Source organism: Lates calcarifer, linkage group LG10 (assembly GCF_001640805.2).
Source record: "Lates calcarifer isolate ASB-BC8 linkage group LG10, TLL_Latcal_v3, whole genome shotgun sequence".
Taxonomy (NCBI): Eukaryota; Metazoa; Chordata; class Actinopteri; family Centropomidae; genus Lates; species Lates calcarifer.
In genome coordinates this window covers 6,742,901-6,764,534 of record NC_066842.1, presented here as the reverse complement: position 1 = coordinate 6,764,534, position 21,634 = coordinate 6,742,901, and the positions used below count along the sequence as shown (strand labels likewise).

At 40.2% G+C, this 21,634-nt stretch overlaps 1 protein-coding gene across 4 annotated transcripts in view; it reads left to right on the top strand.

Moving 5' to 3' along the window:
• Positions 1-1,712: 1,712 nt before the first annotated feature.
• Positions 1,713-21,634, top strand: part of mon2 (MON2 homolog, regulator of endosome-to-Golgi trafficking) — a 33,356-nt gene continuing 13,434 nt past the window's right edge. For 3 of the 4 annotated variants that reach the window (XM_018675931.2, XM_051073202.1, XM_051073201.1), the window contains exons 1-19: positions 1,713-2,203; positions 8,658-8,721; positions 10,172-10,299; positions 13,033-13,164; positions 13,468-13,597; positions 14,064-14,161; positions 14,592-14,717; positions 15,008-15,202; positions 15,629-15,753; positions 15,882-16,021; positions 16,464-16,617; positions 17,543-17,733; positions 18,000-18,081; positions 18,324-18,505; positions 19,251-19,363; positions 20,286-20,390; positions 20,779-20,859; positions 20,962-21,035; positions 21,413-21,503. In XM_018675931.2, coding sequence (XP_018531447.1) covers positions 2,096-2,203; positions 8,658-8,721; positions 10,172-10,299; positions 13,033-13,164; positions 13,468-13,597; positions 14,064-14,161; positions 14,592-14,717; positions 15,008-15,202; positions 15,629-15,753; positions 15,882-16,021; positions 16,464-16,617; positions 17,543-17,733; positions 18,000-18,081; positions 18,324-18,505; positions 19,251-19,363; positions 20,286-20,390; positions 20,779-20,859; positions 20,962-21,035; positions 21,413-21,503 — 2,319 coding nt within the window. In that variant the 5' untranslated portion in view covers positions 1,713-2,095. The remainder of the gene's footprint in view (positions 2,204-8,657; positions 8,722-10,171; positions 10,300-13,032; positions 13,165-13,467; positions 13,598-14,063; positions 14,162-14,591; positions 14,718-15,007; positions 15,203-15,628; positions 15,754-15,881; positions 16,022-16,463; positions 16,618-17,542; positions 17,734-17,999; positions 18,082-18,323; positions 18,506-19,250; positions 19,364-20,285; positions 20,391-20,778; positions 20,860-20,961; positions 21,036-21,412; positions 21,504-21,634) is intronic. The other variant, XM_018675933.2, reaches the window with a different exon arrangement.

Sequence of the window (21,634 nt, the reverse complement as noted above, 5' to 3'; positions counted from 1 at the left end):
TACATAAAGCTTTATTTTCTTTTGTATGCAAAATCCACAGGCTGTACTTTTATGCATTTTACTCTGCAGTGCCCTCACACCTCCACATCAGCAGGCTGTTCAAAATGTTGTTTCACGTCAGCAGGATTCTGCAAGAAGATAAAGAGTGTTTACCTAGACACTACAGATCTGAATGGCTTGTGTAGGAGGTTATTCATCGTCAGTGACCCTGGGGAACAATGTGACTAACACAAATCGGCCGCATGCTGTCATATTCTCACATCTCAAGGTACTGAAAATCTCCAGAAATATTAGGAATTGTATTCTGACAAGATTCAGAATGTAGCTCTGGCATCAATTTTTATTTCACAATTTAACATTTTTGAAGTATTGTGAGTAAAATTGTAAGCTTTTTGATGAAGTACAGCTCATACAGTACAGTTGTGATTTGCAGTACTCATATAAATGTAAAGTTCATGAATAGGTGCTTAGTTCAAATGTAATGTTAGGATTCAAAACCCTCAACCAAAACAACTACTCTAATCAGAAATTCAGTAACACTGCAGAATATCTGATTTGAGGTAGCCAATTCTTCTGAGGGTAACTCCACTTCACCTACAATATATGGTATGAAAAGCTATGCTTCTGTCTTGTTGCTTCTCTCAGTTCTGTTTGTTGTTTTCACTTTCATCACAATTCAAAAGGATTTAAGGTGTGCAAGTTTGTGATCCAACTCCCTGAGGACAAGAGCTTTTTCTTCAGAAAGACAACACTGAATTCCAGCAGCCAAGAACAAAGAGCAGCAGGTGGAAGACTCCTCACGAGAAGAGTAGATCCTGCAAGTTGAATGCTGAATTGTTTCATGGCTGTGTTTAGATTTCAAAGAAAAAATTAAACTAGACACAAAAAAAGCACAGACACCCAAACCAGGACAATAAGAGAATCAACCTGATGTAGCCTTATGACACAGCAGAGACCTGCTTCCACACACAGGTAGTATATGTTGTTGTTGTCACTCTACAGCCTCAGGGAATGGATGCTCCTGTTTTCCATGTCTGCACATATTATTTTTCAGCCTCACAAACAATATGAATACTGAATACCTACCCTACCTTAATGCATGCCATCCTTTCAGTCCAGATTGCCATCTTACCTAAATAACAATAGAAATAAATACCTCCAAGTGTACCTAATGAACTGGCATTTCAGTGCATGTGTAAAGAGAAAATAACTCAATAATTAATTGTAAATAAATAAAAAAGTCAAAATTATATGTTTTTACTATTTAATATTCTATGGATCCTCATATGTTATTGGTCATATAATTTCAGTGAGGGAGAAAGTTTTCAAATTATTCAAATCAGCAGATCATTATGCAGGTTTTCTTTAGTCTGAAATTAATATCATCTTAACATTCTTTGTGCCTAATCATTTTGCACAGTACTTGTACATCAAAATCAGGGGTCAGAACAGTAGGTACTTGGAGCATGGTACATTCCACCACTGTATAATTTATACAATTAAATCATTTTTAAAAGCAGCTGCTTCAGCCTGCAACTTCTTCCCCAGCCTCTAGGCGATGCATGTGGACCTATGATGTGGACACGTAACTGAGCCCATACCCCATGGCTATACGTGGCTTGTCGTTGTCTGTCTGTATCAAGGTCTACCAGCAGGGGTCGCTGTAGTCATTATTCTGAATCGGTCACTGTTTACGGAAGTCCTAGTGACGTGTCACTGTTCACCGAAGCATTGTGGGAAGGAAAGTGGAGCTGACGGCCGCTGATGGCAGACTGCTCAATTTGGCAAATATCCTCGATTAGTGAGCAGTGTTAGAAAAACGTAAATTTAGGGGAACGATGCTGCTTCACGAAGCAAATGTCAACGTGTTTTGAAGAAGACGAACATATGCCGGTGTCATCGCACGGGCGCCCAAAGCAGAGAAGTGGGATACTGTGTCAATGGACCGCGGCGTCTTTATTTTCTTTTCTAAGGGAGGCGAATAAAGTAGCGACGGATTATATTCCCGCTGTGAATGGGCGGGGGGGCGACTGCGCTCCCGCATTCCTTATCGTTTGAAGTTTCTTGAAATTTCTGTCGAAGGCGCACGTCAAAGATGTCGACCAGCAGTCCCGAGGCGGTGAAGAAATTGCTGGAGAACATGCAGACGGACCTGCGGTCTCTGTCCATGGAGTGCAAGAAGAAATTCCCCCCAGTTAAAGAGGTTAGCCGGCTAGTTAGCTTCGCTTAGCCGTTGCCTTGGTGTCGAGCAGCTAGTTATATTTGCGAAGCTGACGTTGCAGTCGTAGTAACCTAAATCTCACATATTACTTTGTGTGAACCCGTTCCTGCACTAACCACTGGGCCTCTGCTCTGTTGTGTGATGTGGACACTGAGCTGCCCTCATACTGTGCGGTTAAATTAAAAGTTGTGTCAGCTGCTGGGCCTTCATACCTTCATACAGGCGTTGAAATAAAAGAATACACAGGTGTTTTTAATAGCCTGTATCCCACATTTTGATTAATATGGTTAATCTCAGGCTCTCACAGACTTGAGAGGAAGCCAAATTAACTCAGCTGGTTCACATCGTATTTACATTATAGTGGTATGTTGTTTCATGACATGAGGTTATTAACGAGGCATATTCATTGGCCATATCAGTCTGTTGTAAATTACTTGGACGTACAGTAATATAAAGGGTCCTTCCAGCCAAAACCCCTAACAAACAATAGCAACAAAAAGTAATTATTACTCACTTATCCATTGAGGTAATTATTTTTGAGTGACTACAGTACAAGAGATGAGAGAGCAAATATGCAATCACAAAAATATACATATACTGAATACATACCTGTGCACAAGGGGTTTTCTTGAATAACTCTTGTATTGTCATTAGACATGTTGCTGTTATCCTCAAGTGCTTTGAGCACCGCAAATAAATTTCCATTCAACCTTATTTTATGGAGGTGGCTGCAGAGATCAGAGATGAATATCATGGAACCTTTAAAAATGATACCATCAGTTTGGTTAGATGGATCCCTCTAGTGAGAAAATATTTTTTTGTGATTTGTGAGACCCTTTTATTCTAACGCCATGGCTGTAGTGCAGTCATTAGTGTTTTTTTCTTTTTCTTTTTTTCTTGGAATGACTTTCTCTATGTGGTTCCTGACTGACTTCTTTGTGAAGCAGTGTTGGTGACATCATGGCATAGTGAGCTTAGAGAGCAGCATAGTGCAAGGAGATGCAGTCTCAGGGCCTTTTACAGTGCATGTGTATTGTTAAGGTCACACATAGAAGACAGTCAACCCAGCTTTTACGACTACTTTGCCCCAAACAACACACCTGTCTTTATTATGTGCTCTGCCTTCACTAGGGCTGGATCAGAGTTCATTTACATCTGGAATGTAATTTATTCTCCTTTGACACTTAATTTAAATGCTAAAAGATAGATATATAATTATGAGATTGTGACATACAGTATTGGGTAAACACAGCTTCCATTCACTCTCTGTTGGTTGGTGTTTTGACCACACTGCATTTCTAGGTCGTGTGAATGTTATTTTATCACTTTCTTGTCACTGAAATGCACATTGTGTAGCTGCTGTTTGCCATAGTTATTTAATTCAGCTGACACTATCTCAGTCAGTGCCACTTTACCTTAAATCCTTGTAATTCCTAGGCACAGCCAGCTCACTGTTTATTTGCCTATGAAACAGTGGTCACACAGGTCATTAGATGAAATGTATATGTGGTGGCGGCTTTTGTGGCAGTGGAAATATGCGTCAACAGCTCAGCGGGGAAATACATATCAGGCTACGCCAGCTCAGTTTGTTTTCCCTCAGGTCTCACCTTGGATAAAGACCACATTAAAATGAGAAAGAGAAATACCCCAGCCAGTGCCTCCAGTTTGTTTCTCACCGCAGACCCATTCATTGATTTGAGCACCTGATGTTTCAAAATGAGGCTTGTGGCAGTCACACAGGACCATAAAAAGCATACAGCTGTGCTGGTCTCAGGCTGCTTGTTTGACCCTTGCTTAGGGGTTTTGTGAAGCATCTCTCTCAAATATTGATTTATCATCACCCAGGTTTCCTGGTCCTTACAAGCATCTTTCCCTCAGGGAATACAGGAGTGCAGAGCGCCACTTTGATGTTCCCCACAACCTGAGTTCACTCACGCTCTGGTTGATAGTGTTGTGATTGGAACAAGCTTTTCCAATTTGAGCCGTCATGATTATATTGGCTGGGATGTTACCGTGCAACAAACAAGCAGAGTACTGGTAGCTGTTGCTTGAATTCAAATTATGTGTATGGCTGTTACAGCACACCAGTGTGGCCCTCATTTTATCCATTCCCAAAATGTGATTTATTTATTAGAATTCCTTGATTGCTCATGCAAGCCCCTTTGTTTATTTTAAATGAATTATCAGGTTTAGGGATTTTTAAGTGAATTATGTTTGACAGTAAATTATCAGAACTTAAAACCAAAGCATTGAATTCCTGTTGTAAAAGAAGAATTAGGAAGCCCTGTCCTCATTTCCCAGCCAGTATTCCAGTTCCTCCCCCATTTCCCAGTCCATCTCCCACAGCGACATTGCACCACAGCCAATGTTTTCTCTGGGTTAAGAGGGGCCAAGAAGAGTCTCATTGATTTTTTTGTATCATAGCTTCACACTCAGAACTTCTTTTTCATTGAGTAGCAGTCAGTGAAACCACAAGGGCTTTGCTGTCTGTTGTGCTCTGATTGCTTTTGCCTAGGTTAAAAAAAACAAAACAAACCCCCATCAGGCATCCAGCCCTCGGCTCTCTGTGGAGGTCAGAGTCAGATACTGTCAACTGTATGTAGCTCACAGTGAAGTGTGACTGCCTGTCTTGGGAAAACCTGCAGAAGTAATGAAAGCATTTATGGGCAACCGTTGTATGGCTCACTTTGCACGACTCATTTGCTAGACAGGTCATACAGGCTGTACAGAGACAAAATAAGGATTTGCTTTTCCATAATATGCTAAGTCAGTTCCAAAAAACTGCTGAGTTTATAGGCTCTCACAGTGTTTCCAAGGAAGTCAGTCTGTGATGAGCTACACTAATGTTGCTTTGCAAAGAAATGAGCTGGCACTCAGACGTGGGTCAGTTCTGCTTTGAGAATCTCCATACAGAAAAGGCTGTGAAGAAGAAATGAAACTATAGACCGCTTCCTGATACAGCCTGGTGCTGACATTGTTTGTTCTGCAGGGCCTTAGTATTTAATGTTGCTTTCCACTGGGAGTTAAGATTTTAAAACTTTGTCCGGGACTGTACATGTTGTGTTTTGGCTGAATTGTTATTTGTAGAATTTTAAATGATTAATATACTGTACATCATTAATGAGTATGGATACATAATAGTTGATACCTGAAGAATACTGAAAAATTGTTGAGGTTTGATGCCAAGCCTTAATGAGTTCATCCCAAGATACTTGAAAAGATGCATTTAGACTTCCAGCTAGATAAAAGCATTACTTTGTTAATGTTCGGCCACAGCAACCATTGAGGCCTTGACAACATGCCGGTAGCTGAATATCACTGATTGTGTGGCTGTTGAATGCTAACAAAATAATTGTTGTTCAATCTTGATCTAAAATGTTTTCGAATTTTACAATCCGGCACAGTAAAACTGTGGCCACCCAACTAATTTAGAATATAGACACAAGCCTCCATGAACAGGCTTAACTTTTCAGAAAGACAGATGAAAGAAGTCCTCCATTAGATAACCCATTAACCAGTTGGGGGTGGAATTTCTGCTCTCTCTTTCAGTGACATCATCAGGCCAGTGGTATTTCCCTCCATGTAGTGGTGACTTCATGTTGCTGACAGTTTAGGAGAAAAGTAATGCCAGTACTTTACAACAGAAAGCTTAAACAGCACTTTCTATGAGGAAGTAGGTGGAAAAATGTTTTTTCATCCAAAAAGAGAGATTTTACTATTTTCAGTTGTCCTTTAGGCCCAGATGAATTTTCACTGTGAAAATGGATAAGGTTTTGTGCACACAACTTTTTCATGTGTGGAGATTCATTGTCCTTGGTTCCAAGATGGAGCATGTGGCTCCACTCGAAGCTGAAAGGAAAGGAAACCCAAACACTCTGCTTCTAATTAGAGGCATTTATTGGTTTCCTGGTTTTTTTCTTATTGGACTGACTCGCACTTTCTACAATTGTAGAAAAAAACATCTTCTTGATGAGATGTGGTGTAAACGCGAGATCATTCAAGATCCCCATTTGTGTCCTGTCATCATTAGCCTCAGCAAACCAAAGAGAATTTTAACTTATTAAATCATCTTTCTTCCTCCTTTAACAACATACTGCAGGGCTAACAATCTCCTCAATGACTGAGTACAGTCTTATTGTCCGATCCATGTGGTTGCTGTTTTACATGGCTAATTTGGCAATGCCAGGCCTTTTGATAAGTACAAACAAGGCTCTCATTGAGACATTTCAGGGGGACTTGAAACACTATTTTTAACATGGTGAGTTGAAGAAAACATGCTCAACCTTCTTCCTGCCCTTGCTCATCTTTCTCACTACCCTGGAGACACACAGGCTGCAGAATTTCTGGGTGACTCATCTCAGTTGACTAAATTGACAGCTGTCACACACTTTGCAAATAGTTATGTTGTGGTATACTGGTGTTGGTCACAGGTTCACAGTTGTGAGGACGTTTGAAAACCAGCAGTTCTCAGAGCAGAAAGTGATGTCTTCAAATAGCTTGTTTTATCTGACAAGCAGGCCCAAACCCAAAGATATTTATTTTACATTGATGTAAAAATGATGTATATAATTTTTCCTTGATATATGGCCTAAATAATTGATTATCAAAATTGTTGACTATTAATTATCTGTTGATTGACAAATGAATTAGTTTATTATTTGTTGCAGCCCCAAACCCATCAGACGGCAGCTGTAACTTCAATCTGAATTTATATGACCAATGCAAAGCCACAGAAAACATTTCCCAGGCTTTTATTATAAAGTTGGAAGAATCTTTTCGTTGTTTATTCCTCTAAAAACCTCACCACTGTTCCAGAGTTTGCAGTTCTGGGACCTACCCTTACTGGGAGTTATCCTTCATAGCTACAGTATATTATTGTCTCAGTCTCTGGGAATATCAAAAGTCGCCACCACAGGGTTGTAGTCATTTGGGACTGAAAAGCTCTCTGCATTCCCCTCACTGCCCTGTAGTGAACTCTGGCTCTGTGTGAGGAACAAAGGAGAAGAAAGGAGCCTAGCATTTTTTGAAGATTAACTTTTTAAGGAGCTGTATGTTAATAGGCCAGTTCACAGTTTGTATTAACAGCCCAACCCACTAACCAGTGGTTGCTTGGTAACCAACGATTCAGCAAGTTTATGAATTGTCGACTTCCACAGTGGCTCGACCTTGTGGCTGTTCAAATGACATGTTAAAATGATACAATCACATTGTTAGACAAATATTTCAGCCACTCTAATGTAAAGAGCAATTGTAGTATTTCTCCCTCATCTTGTAAATGCAGGGAAGGGAGTGGTAGAACAGCTTGCTGTTTTGTTATCATCTTATTGAATGGAAATGGTCACTTAGTGGTCACTATGATAAAAAGGCTTATATTGTCAGATAGTTTACACTGTATTTCTGGGACCACAGAACATTATAAGATAGTGGTTGTTTGAGACTAGAGCTGAGAGTTCAGTTATTTGTAATGCATGCAGTCAGAGCAGGCAGTGACTGCATGAAATATGTATGAAGGTAATATAGGCCCATTGGCTGTTTGCTTGGTTGAGGATGTTGCTGCTACTATTGATGTCAGGAATGTACCTGATGTTGTGATTAGAGGCCACAATAAGCAAGATTATCTAGAATAAAATAATGAATTGATTAAATTTTTTGCAAGGTCATATATACAGTGATGATAAGTGTTACATGAAAAAATAGAATATCTAAGTAAACCACCTTGGTTCACAATGTAAAAAATTCCATGAAGATATTTACTATCGTGGTATTTCACTCTGCAGCTGTACAGTTGTTGCCTAAAGGTACAAAATTTGCATATTTCATCTTTTCAGTAGATTATTTGCAGTGTGAAAAGCTGTGTTTTCTTATGGTAATGACAGAAAAAAGTCCGAATTGGAGAAGACTGTTTGGGGAAGGAAGAGTCAAATTGAGAGGAGGTTAAAGAGGGTGAGAGGGAGCAGTGATGGGGAGGAATGCTGAGAAGAAAAGGAGCAGAGGTTGGAGTGATCTTGGCAGGCTTGCGGTGACTTGCAAGTTGTTGTAGAGAGATAAGAACAGCTTTTGTTTTGACTGGTAAATGCTCAGTATCTCTGTTTCTCTCACAGAGACAAACTTACATTTAGTCTGTCTCCATGTCATTCCCTCCTCCCAGCCTTTCTCTCTTGACATTCCTTCTCCCCCCTTTCTAGGCATCTCACACCTGCTAGACATCTCACTAGGGAAGTCAGTCTCTACTACCACATCCCTCTCAAGATGAAGCCCATTCTTAGTAGATTTACCATCCTTCTGTCCCTTCTGTTTCTCCCCTGTCCCCGGTGGCCATCACTTCAAGAAGTTGTGTCTACCACCAGTAACACAGTGGTGCAGCACCATCATCATCTTTTGATACATGTTACATCCACTGTTAACCTAAATGCATCCTTTCTTTTTTCTCCTCCAGGCCGCAGAGTCTGGCATTGTGAAGATTAAGACCATTGCAGCCAGGAATACAGACATACTGGCAGGTAAGTGAGGAAGTGAGGAGGGCGGTGCTTAACCACAACTGAGATACATCTAGTTGCCATGTTGTCAGAGGGTGCACTTCACTCTAATTTGAAAATGAATGAATTCTTCTAAATGCCCCCCAACAAAATATTGTATATATTTGAGTCATTCAAACTGAATTTGATTTGATTATTCTTGATAGTCTTGGTAGTGTTGCAGGTGTCCTTGGAATACAGGTTTAAAGTTGCTGTTATAAAAACTAACTGTAGTATATTTGCATCATTTCTTTTAGTGTAAATGTTCATTATTATGCACTGTTCCATATGAATAAAAAGACACAAATAAACAATAATATTAATGTGTTTACATTCACATAACATTTTTTGCATACAAGAGACATACAGATTCACTGTGTTCTGATTTATTTTTGTTGCTTAATTTATGAAGTCAGCCTGTGGTAAGTCATGTGCATCATACAAAAAGCACAAGATCTTTGATTCCTCTAGAAAAATTGCTCTCATATTGGTTGCTTACCCATATGTACTGTAAAAGAGACCTGCATATTATTATATATTAGTGCTCATCCCTCAGTTTTGCTTGTATTGCTTGATTCCATTGAGCTGATTGGACATCTGTATGTTCCAAATCCACTACAGAGCAATTTCAAATGTGACTGGTCTCTGAATAGGAAATCGTGTCAGTACTGTCTTGATAAACAAAGGCTGCTTTTTGTAACATTTGCAGAGTTGACACATAGTCAACATTTTCAGAGTTCCACTGATGAGTGTCTCGTTCCAACTGCCCCTCTGTAACTGTAAACTGTACAGTAACTCACTGCTGAAGAGTTTATTTGACTTTGTTTCCAGAATGGGTTCGCTAGTTGTAACAGCAGTGTAATGAGATACTGCAAAAAGACTGGTGAAACTTGTTTTGCAACTGTAAATCATTGAAGTGAAAATGATGCAGGTAGTTAGATGCAATTCACTGGTTCACTGAGTTATGTTTTAAGACCATACTTTCATAGTTTTTAAATTGTAAATAACCATTAAAAAATTAAACCCAGCACAAATGTATCTCAAATTTCAAATTTAAAAGAAATTGGATCAGTTTCTTTTGCTTTTATTTTATTCTGCAGTTCTAACCCTAATCTGTGCTTTAGTAAGGCTTTTGTTCTTCATTCCTTTGTCTACAGTACTAGTGTTTGATACTCGTAATTATTTTAAGACATCAAAAGGCTTCAGTTTAAAAAGAAAAGCTCTAAAACTTTGGATTCTTAAACGGCATGCTGTTTTGTACAAGCACTTGCATATTTTGCATTTATTTCAAGATTTTATTTGGGTAAAGCAAATGACAGCATCTTTGTGCTGTCCCGTACATGATTACATGTTTTTAGATTCATGAAATGTATCTGTACAGATATTAAAAGAAATTATAGTGACATTTAGCTTTATCTGTGTCCATTTCCTGCAGCTCTGAAGGAGAACAGCTCAGAGGTTGTGCAGCCTTTTCTGATGGGCTGTGGCACCAAAGAGCCAAAGATCACCCAGCTGTGTCTGGCTGCCATCCAGAGACTCATGTCCCATGAGGTGGTATCTGAGGTGAGGACAGTGAGATAGACTTGAGTCCTTTTGGACATTGTTTTCCCAAGTAGTTGTTAAGAAATCAAATTTCCAAAGAGCATGAGTGTAGAGGAAAGAAAAGTTTTTTACAGTTTCAGATGGGCTGTGGCACATTAATCACTAAACACAGCCATTTCAATGTTGTCTATATCAAATATTAGCATTGTTTGTATCTTAAGGATTGTTGCAGTTAATAGAATGCTGTTTCCCTGACACTAATTGTACTGACTATTGCTTGTCAATTTGCCAACTACTAAATAAGTGAATGTTGATACAGACCCCAATGTCCCTTAAGATATTTAACATTCAGTGCACACATAATTTCAAATTTAAGTTCACCTACCTTCTTAGGCACATCCTTTCTGATATCCTAAGGGTAATTCATTCAGATCAATACAGGAATCAATGCAACTCATCAATACCCAATCAGGCAATGTAAATATTAGAATGTCACTGGCAGTTATAACTGGAAGGCACCAACTCCTCTCTTCCTCCTCTACATCTCATTCTGCAGTTTATTTATTTATTTATGCAGTTGTTGTCCATTCTTAAATCCTTCTAGCTTTTTATGGCACCGTCCACAGAGTTTCTGTAATCGAGGAAACCATTGACCTAGAAAAACTGTTACTGGGATGCTCCAGTAGTTTCCCATGATCTCTGTGTGCAATGGCAGTTAAACAGCCCTGAAGGACTAAGTGAAGCAAGGTATCCATCTGAGGAAATGGACGACTACAATAATTTCTTAATTTCTTAATGTAGTTTTATGTGAGCTTACATGATGAGTGAGGAGGTTTAGAACCTTTTAAATATCCCAGCTGGAGTCAGACCTGAGATCAGAGCTGTTTCAAAGTTGGTACCCCGGAGCTGCAGCCCAACTGCCTTGTTAATACACCGTAAAAGACTGTTAAAATTAAAAGCTTATTGAACCATCCCATGCTTTCTATATTTTGATGTCAGGCGTTTATTTAATTAGCCTAACATAGGTTTCAAAGCTTCTGCCTTTGGTGGGAGAGACTAAGAGCTCTACACTCTGGGAATAAATCCTCTCACGGGGAAGTGTGACATGACAGGCTCCTCAGTTTCATTTTTATTAACTCTTTAGCCTCTTTTAGACTGTTTCCAGTCCATATTATGCTCATTTTGGTTGCACCTAATTATTAAAAATTCATCTGGCAGGTGTTATCATTTTTGCTTTATAAATGAATATGATTATCAAAATAGCTTCTGTTAACTGTCAAGGCTAATCTGTGTCAGTTTATACAGTTGCATATCTTCACACGTTAAAAGATACTGACTGATAAATGTGGCTTTATTGTGGCCTAATTGAGAGAGTGGTAGTTGAATGTTTTGTTCAGGGGCAATTCAACAAGAGTGTGTGAGGCAGATTTTCTCAGTCAGTCTGAAATTGGAAGAGTTCTTGGCCTTTAAGATAGAATTTTGTCTTTGTTACTCTTTTTTAATAACCCTCTGCCAGAGTTCTTCATCCTTGTCTTTGAGTGGTCGTTATCTCACTATTGTCATCTAGGACGCACACTTCACCTACTCTAAAACACACACATTTTCTGATCCCTTGAACATTGTAATTCCTCTCTTTTTCTCTGCCACCACATCAGCAACTCTGAACTGCAGGGTTTAAAAGCTACCCAAGGGCCTCTCAAGACAAAGCCACTACTACCTCAGTATTGATTTTTCAGGTGTCACTGGAGAGAACCATTTCACAAAGCTTGTCATGGAGAGGGAATTTGGTGATAGTTCATGTCATTTTGTTTCCTTGTGGAAGGAGAGAGATCTGTTCAAATGTCTTGAGAGAAAATCTTTGTAAAGAGACAGAACAGATGCTGAATTGCTGATGGCAGACCTATGAGGGCATCTGAGGGTGCTCAAAGTGCCAAGAAAAAGACTGTCAACATTTCCAAATCTGGACATCAACCTCTGCAAAGAAAAAACTTCTACAATGGCAGTTGTCTCCTCCTGAACTATATCTACATTGTAAAATGTTTCAGGAAACAAGATTGTTCAATAACAAATCCCACATCAATTACATCTAAACCTGTGTGGATACATTTGGGAGTGGCAGAATAGCATAAACTCTCTGAACAGAGGTAACATTGAATCCTGCAGTATTTTGAATTTAGCTATGAATTTAGCACTGGAATGAATAACATTAGATAGAAAATAATTCTAAATCTATTGCTGAAGTCATTAATCTATCAAAAATACCAAACATTTGTTCCAGTTTCTCAAATGCTTTATTTGGTTTTGGACTGTTGCTCAGGCATCAAACAATTTGGCTGATTAATCTTTAATGAAAATAATTGTTAGTTGCAGTCCTAGTGTGCTCCTGTGACTCCAGCCGGTTAGTACATGACAGCAGCTCAGAGGGGTTGTGAAGAGTAGTTGTATTTTGGACAGCTTGACCTAAGAAAGGACGTGCAGTGTCACTTACTGTCAGCATCAAGTGACATAATATTAGCTGGCAGCTAGATTGCGTGTTATCGAACTCAATGATGTTGCGACCCCTAAGCAGGCAGCACCAGCTGGTCCCACAATTGTGTGTTTTTGTGCATGTCTGTGATTTAGTGTAGTGTAACCTCAGGCTGAACTCTCATATAATCTTTGTCTGTTACATGCTAGTGACTCTGATACTGCCTCATGAAGTTGAACTATTAGTTCTTGTATACTGTGACTTAAGGGGTTTGTGTGTAATAACAGGCAGCAGCGGGGAACATCATCAACATGTTGTGGCAGCTGATGGAAAATGGTTTGGAGGAGCTGAAACTTTTGCAGACGGTCCTTGTCCTGCTAACCACCAACACAGTTGTACATGATGAAGTACTTTCCAAGGTACAAGGCCAACACACTCCTATCTCCTATATCATACAGACTGTGTGTGTGTGTGTGTGTGTGTATATATATGTATATGAGTCATCTTCCATCCATTATTAAACTGTGGCTATAACATTTTATCATACCCAACAGTTCATATTTGTGGTATCTTTGTCCCAGAGTGTGCAGTAGCATAGCACAGTGCCAAATTATGGACTATAAACAGACTATATAACAGTCCCACTCTGCTCACATTATTTTTGCTACAATGCCTGTATCTGCATAGGCTGCATAATACTTTTATGTTTCATCCCTGCCCAGGCCATTGTGCTCTGCTTCCGTCTTCACTTCACTAAGGACAACATCACCAACAACACAGCAGCTGCCACCGTCAGACAGGTTGTCACCGTGGTGTTTGAGAGAATGGTGGCTGAAGATGAGCGTTTCAAAGGTCAGGGAGCACTTCTGCTATTTGGGTGAAATGGGGTGTGGAATACAGCTGTGGAAGTTCACTGCATCAGTGATGGGATGATGGGAAATATTCACAGTGAAGTGTGAAGTTTGATTTAATTTCATTTTTAGACATCCTGAGCTCATCTACATAAAGACTATTGAGTATATCAGGATTCTGTGAGCTTAAGTCTGGAGGAAATTGGCATTCTTGGGGAGTAATGTTCTTACTGCTAAGAGCATTTTAATGTAATAGAAAATATAAATGCAATCCATGTATTTGGAAAGCCCAGAGTCCATAAGCATACAGGGAATTTTGTTTTTAAAGTGGCAGTTATTTCCTTATATGCATTAATACATTAAAGCTGCATCCTTTGTCTTAACTAACACTCACTGTGTTGATTGCCTTATTTTACTGCTGTACCTTCAATGTATTGCTTAAATGCTTAATTATTATTTCTCCTTAGGCATTGTGGAGCAGCCTCCTCCTGTCCAGGGAAACACCAACAGGCGGTCTGTTAGTACTCTGAGGCCCAGTGCTAAAGATGCATACATGCTGTTCCAGGTAAGTCCACCAGGGGGCGGCAGCCTTCTATACAGTGTGATGTCCTCTTCCCATCAGCCTTGGGTGAAACCCTAGGACCAAGCTGGCTCTGAGACGTGGCTCATGACCTCATCATTGGCGGACTAGAGACAAGAAATAGAGAATTGTCCCCAACTGGAAATTACTTATAATACCAGCCACTTAACCTTGTGTTAGTTGAAAACAAGTTTGTAATTGCTTTAATCTCTGCTATTAAATTTAATTTACACGAAGAGGTGATTCAAAGGTCCCTTGTCTTAAAGTCTCTTGTCATTCCTCACCCACACTGTACTTTTCTGTGATGATGCTTGTACTGCCAGCAGAGCTCAATGACTGCACTGTTTCAACCACTGTGATGAGTGTGGGACATAACACTCCATTGTGTTGAATGCTGCTGTGTGACTCCCTGCAGGATTTGTGCCAGCTGGTTAATGCTGATGCCCCCTACTGGCTGGTGGGGATGACAGAGATGACACGGACATTTGGCCTTGAGCTGCTGGAGTCTGTTCTAAATGATTTTCCTGGGGTATTCCTACAGGTACATACATTTTTAAATGTTTATGGTAGAAATTATTGACTCTTATTAGATAGAGCATTTACAGATAGCACAGATGCTAAATGCTTCATGTTTACCATGAAAACTAAGGCAAGGCAAGTCTTCTAAGGCTGATGTATGGTTCATCAGATATTTTTCTTATTTTGCCCACCTTCCGTACATTTTATACTATCTTAATATCAGAGACTGCAGTGAAACAAATGCTCTGTAAAAGTTGTTTGTCTTCATATATCACACTTGATGTGATCCTAATGTTTCTTTTCTGTACCCAGCACCAGGAGTTCAGTTTCCTGCTGAAGGAACGGGTTTGTCCACTTGTCATCAAGCTCTTCTCCCCAAACATCAAGTTCCGGCAGGGCAGCAGCAGCGCCGCCTCACCAGCACCTGTGGAGAAACCTTACTTTCCCATCTGTATGAGGCTGCTGCGTGTAGTGTCAGTCCTCATCAAGCACTTCTACAGCTTACTGGTGAGAAACCGATCTGCAGTGATGATTGACTGGCCAGAGCTGTAGCCCGATAAATGTTTTATGAGTCAGGGATTTTCTTCAGCACAGAGCTGATACACTTAATTGATCTGGTCTGATTAGCATTGGATTAGTGTAGTCGTATTTTTGTCTTAGTTCTGCTCCAGGTGCTTTGATGAGCTCAGCTGCATCTAAGTAATTCAGCTTTGCAGCTGTTTTCATTTAGTGATATTCTTTGAATCCTTGAGATAAAAATGTGTCTTTTTGCCCACGTCTATCAAGAAGTGTGTTGAGCCACAGAATAACTTTATCAAAGCCTGAAGGCATTCAGGGATTTTGCCAAAGGCAATCTTCCAGTTATAGGACAGTCTCTCTGTTTAACAGGCAAATATTCAGTCCCAGACTGATGTGTGTGTGTTTGTTTTGCAGGTGACTGAGTGTGAGATCTTCTTGTCTCTGCTGGTGAAGTTTCTGGATGGGGAGAAGCCACAGTGGCTCAGAGCAGTGGCAGTAGAATCAGTCCATAGGCTATGTGTGCAGCCACATTTATTACGGTAAGGAATGTTAAAGTCTGAAAAACTCTTGTTAAGTATAAACTCATATTCTGCAGCTCCATTGATTGACTGTCTCTTACTGAGCCGGACCTCTTATCACAATATTCTGTGTTCCTTTCCTCTTTCAGTTCATTCTGTCAGTCATACGATATGAAACAGCACTCCACTAAGGTGTTCAGAGACATCGTCAATGCCCTGGGCTCCTTCATCCAGTCTCTCTTCATTGTCCCCAATACGGGCAACACTGCTGCCGTCAGTGCCCCTGCTGGTCAGTGCACTGATTTTTGAGAGTAATCAGGTCCTTATTTTGAGCTCTAAAATACGGAAGCATACTAATCAGTGTATTACTAATACATTAAGTCTGGCTTTTATTCAGCATTCAGAATATCTGAAGCTGTAAAAAGCTGCTAAATATTCAGCAGTACATATCCATAAAGTTCTGTAGATCTTTCATAAGAAATGAATTGAGATGTAATTAAAAATACACTATTTAAAGCATGTTCTGATTGGTGAAAAAAAAGAACTACTCACAATGAAGTCATTTAATTTGATGGGCAGGTACAAGTTGTCATGGGAATGTCATGAGTATTTGTTTGCAAAAAATGTGTTTTCTTAACATTTAATGTGTTATTGTTATCTTGATTCCGCTCCATCTTTTTGACTTTCATTAACTTTTCTCCCACCTTACTCCTCTCTGACGTTATGTTTAGGCGGCTCAGGTTCAGGGGCCCAGGGCACAGCACAGGGCGGCCCAGGGACAGGAGGAATCAGCGGTAACCTGACCACCCAGGCTGCATTTGAATACCGTGGTACCTGGATCCCCCTCATGACTGTTAGTGTCCAGGGCAGTGCCAAGGCCACCTAGTAAGTCCTGTTACCATATAGACTTAAGTAGCTCACCTTTCTGACTGTCTGTCCATTTTTTCTTGTGTCTAATGAAAGACTCAATGCTTGTAACGTGCACAGAAATAATGAGTGAACATGTCAAGTTGCTGGATTTACCACCTCTGTGCTTCTAATGGGTATAAATGTAAGCTTGCAGTATCATTATCGGGTTAGCTGTACCCTGCAAGCAGTGATACTGTGAAACTACCATTTTTCTTTGAACCACAGACGATCATAATAAGACAGAGATCAAGGGCTTAACCCTGCTTGAGGAGTGAAAATGCTGTTGTAATTAGTCTTTGCTATTTCACAGAAAAGCTTGGTTTAAATATAGAGAATTGCATTAGCCAGAGGTGTTCCTGTAACAAAGAGAGGTGTTGTCTAAATTGTCTTCTCTGACACTAATGGAATCTATTTGCTGTAATTAAGATTCTTGCTGGTGATTTTGGAGGCTGTGTGGAGCACACTTAGTATGAAGGAGAGTTAGGTACACACCTTTGATTTTTTTGAGTGCCGAAAAAACAGCAACTCCTTTTTCTGTAAGAGTCAAACCACCAGAACCCAGGTAAAAGGCAGGATTAGTAAGATGATGCAGAGAGGTAAAGGGCATGTTTTTTACCCTAACACAATTAGCACAAATTGTTTTAACACTAGTGCTGCAAATTAGTATTTTGAAAGAAGTCTGGATACTGCTGTATCACAGCAACTGTTGTAGAGGAAGGCAGTGTATAAATGTTAACTTGGGCCTCAGAAAATAACAGGTGATGTTATATCAAGACACAGACAGTTAATCAATGGATCAACATAAATGTTGTTTTCCTTGGAACAAAATAGAGCTCATTCTAGCCTATACACCCACTCACTTCACCATCACATTTGCTCTTTGAATTTTTTCATCCACTAGTCTAGAGATGCTGGACAAGGTGGAGCCCCCATCCATACCCGAAGGCTATGCCATGTCTGTGGCCTTTAGTGCCCTCCTGGACCTGGTCCGAGGCATTACTACCATGATAGAAAGAGAACTGGCTGTGGAGGAGGAGGCAGCTGCTGAATTCAGAGAGGCTCACCCTGACCAGGAATGGCAGCCACAACCTGGTAAGAATGGGCAAGTTGGAAAATTAAATGCGGGAGGAAACTACACATCATGTTTGTGTTTTACTGCATGGTTGCCAAACCCATTAGGATTCTGGGTGGTAGCACTTTCATGACCCCTGGTGGCCACCACAGTGCCTGTATGACTTTTAAAATAAGATCTAAAAAAATGGAGGCTTTTTTTTTTTTCTTTGTCCTAGTGATACCATCTAAACGTAAGTGGAATAATTCCTCTATAAATTCAATAATAGTTTGTATTTCTGTCTCAGGAGCCCATCTGGTGTGGGAGGAGATGGTCAGTGCCTGTTGGTGTGGTTTACTGGCTGCTCTGTCTCTGCTGCTGGATGCAAGGTAAAATCTGCAGGGAAGAATCCCCCCACGATAAATCATCACACCACAATATATAATGTTCATACAGTTCATACAGTTTTTGCATTTAAAAGCTGAAAACACACGTTTGAAATGTAGTCTGAATAGGCTGCACATGTTCTTGCTTTCATTTTCTATGTTAAGTAATAATCTTATTAATTTTATTTAATCTTGTTTACATACTTTTCTGTCCACTCCCTTTTCCTCTTGTCCCGTGTCTTCAGCACCGATGAGACAGCGACTGAGAACATCCTGAAGGCAGAGTTGACCATGGCCTCGCTGTGTGGCCGTCTAGGCCTGGTGACACCCCGAGACGCCTTCATCACAGCCATCTGCAAGGCCTCTCTGCCACCGCACTACGCCCTGACTGTTCTGAGCAGCAACGCCGCCAACCTCTCCAGCAAAGGTACGTCTCTGCGGCTGCGAGTGCCATGTAAAAACCGCATAGAAAACATCAGGTGTGTTGTTACCTCTGTGTCTTTGCGCAAAATACTAAATTGCCTGTATAAACACACACACAAACAAATACACCTGAAACACATGGGTAATACTGCAAAACATTTGGAGCTGTGTTTGGTATGCACATCTGTGTTCCTGCTTTAATGTTTGCATCGTGAAATCCAAAATTTAACAGTAACACAAACAGCTAAAAGTCCCCCTTTCCAGCCCTGAGAATGGCCTCTGGTCATGTGTATTTATGTTAAATTAATGAGCACTTCTCATCTCCCATATGGTTAGACGTGCATTCTGTTAAACTAAACTTAACATGTAAACTGTTGGCACTCTGCCTGTCCCTATTGCCCCACTCTTATTTCGTTAATCCATAACTTTTCACTGTGGCTTCTAATTAGGAACACCAAGGAGAACGTGTCTGGGGAATGTAGACGTACACACACACAGCTGTTCTCAAACCAACTACTTAGACATTCACTATTTGCATATTAGCTTGTAGAGAGCCAGCAAATTGGGTCTCAACTCGCGATGGATGTTTGCCTAGGAGTTAATTAAGAAAGCTTTTCTTGCATGTCGTAAGCTTGTTACAAAACCTGTTTGTGTATATTACTGACTCTCATCGAAAGACTTGACTCCTGTGTATGCATGTCTGTGGGCGTGTGTTTGCCCACGTGTGCGTCTGTGTGTGTTCTTCACAGCCTACTCAATCCAGGGCCAGAGTGTGCAGATTATCAGCCCCTCCAGTGAATCTCATCAGCAGGTGGTGGCTGTGGGGCAGCCACTCACTGCCCAGCCCCAGGGCACGGTGGTGGTAAGGACACACACACACACAATTATGAAGAGGCTATGGTTCCACTTGACATTTGATAATTTAATTTATGTAGCAAAAACAAAGCTTGTAAACATTTTATAATCAGGCAAATTGTACAAACAATCATTTTAGATGGGGGGAGACAGCTGCTGCAAAAGAAAGCAGAACTGTTGCTACTGGGGTGGATTAAGACTGAACACTGTCAAATCTGACTCAAGAAGACCAAGCCCAAATGGACTCTAGAGTCAAAACAACTCGAAAGACTGATTTAACTTGCATTAAATTCAATTTTTTTTATTTTGGTATTTGAGAGCTAAGGATCTGATATAACCTGGAGAAAACCGCAGTCCTGCCTGATGTTGCTTAAGTTTCTCTGAGCAATTACACACATACACACAAATACTCTTAGATAAAGTAAAATGCAAAGCAAAGCATCTTGTTTACCAGGTTGTCTGCGATATTAATATGCATAGTATGCACAACAACCCCTTTATAATAACACCCACATAAAACAGACACACTTTATCTCTCAAGGCACCATTCAGGTAAGGGACAGCTGTTATGAACACAGGCAGGCCAGGTAAGCCTGTGCATCTAAATTTCCCTTGAGGGCAATAACATTTCAAAATATATGGGAAGTGACCTTGACCTTGACCTGGAATTGTTTATTTCAGGTTTAATTAGAATTTTCCCCATAGTAATAATAATGATAGCATGTTTTTTTATACTATGTGCACATACTTCCCCCACCTCTTTTTATTACCATGGTCATATGGCTGTGACCATTGGAGTTCGGTTTAAAATTTTAGCGAGCGTCATTCATTTCAATTTGCTCTGGAGTGTGTATCAAGTGTGTCAGCCAAATTCCTGATGACATGTGTATGAACATGTACTGTACTATAACTGTTTGTCCCTCTGGCAGCTGACTGCAAAGAACATCCAATGTATGCGAACACTGTTGAACCTGGCACACTGCCATGGGGCTGTGTTGGGCACCTCCTGGCAGCTGGTGCTGGCTACCCTGCAGGTACTACTATCACCACACGTGAATGCACACATCTTTATCTCATTAGACAAGGCAAATTACTCTAGGTACTCCATATTCTTTCTCCCACACACCCATACATGTAGACATCCTCATCTAATAAGGAAAAATGACATTTATACTTGACTGTCAGTGAGGAAAGAAAAGACCTGAATAGCATTGTTACTTTTTGTTTTAAATTATTTTGTGTGCATGCTTTGCTGAGAACAGACAAGAGCTGATTTAGATTTTAAATTCAGTCATTTACATTTCTTTTCACTGAGAGTGAATCATTTGAATTATCTACCAATATTTCAGTGTACATTTCATGACCTTGTCAGTTGATGTAGATGTAGTTTCTCCACTTTTCAACTTTTCTCAACTCTCTCAGCATTTAGTGTGGATCCTGGGACTGAAGCCGGGGGTGGGCGGTGCCCTGAAGCCTGGACGTGCTGTGGAGGGACCCAGTACGGTGAGTTTGTTTGGAAACTGCGTGCTGCACGTGCATTGTACTGTGTGTTTCTCACCTCATTGTTGGCCATGAGCTAACTGGCTGTGTCTTTAACCTAAACAGGTGCTGACCACAGCAGTGATGACAGACCTGCCCGTCATCTCCAACATCCTGTCCAGACTTTTTGAGAGCTCCCAGTAAGGACCAGAGTTACATCTGTGAAAAAGAACACACAGAATAGAATTTCCATTTATTTATCTTCAGTATTCTAGTAGATGTTTCTGAGAAATATAGTCACTGGTAAAGGCCATATCTGGTCATTAAAAATAATTTTTTGTGTCTACAAATTCAGTAAACCTTTGTTGTTTTGCAGAGGAGTTTTAGATGCAATCAAATCTCAGCTTGAATCGTTCCACTGTTTTGGAAAAGAGTTGTTCATTCTTCTAAATATTAACTAGGCTGACCTGAAGAACAATGATTGTGCTCTTAAAAAGGAAAATGTTTCCTTGTAACAATGTGAAATCTTCCCACACAAATATGCATATATGCAATATGTATTTCTTGTGTGAAATAGGTACCTGGATGATGTGTCCCTGCATCACCTGATCAACGCTCTCTGTTCCCTCTCACTGGAAGCCATGGAAATGGCTTATGGAAACAACAAGGTAAAGACTTTGTGTATTTTAGTACTAGGTGAAACTTGGTTCACAATGTTAAGAATAATTTATCATGTTGCTTTGCCAAAATTATCAGAAGTATTACTTTTTACCCCTTATAAACTTTAACAGCAACTATA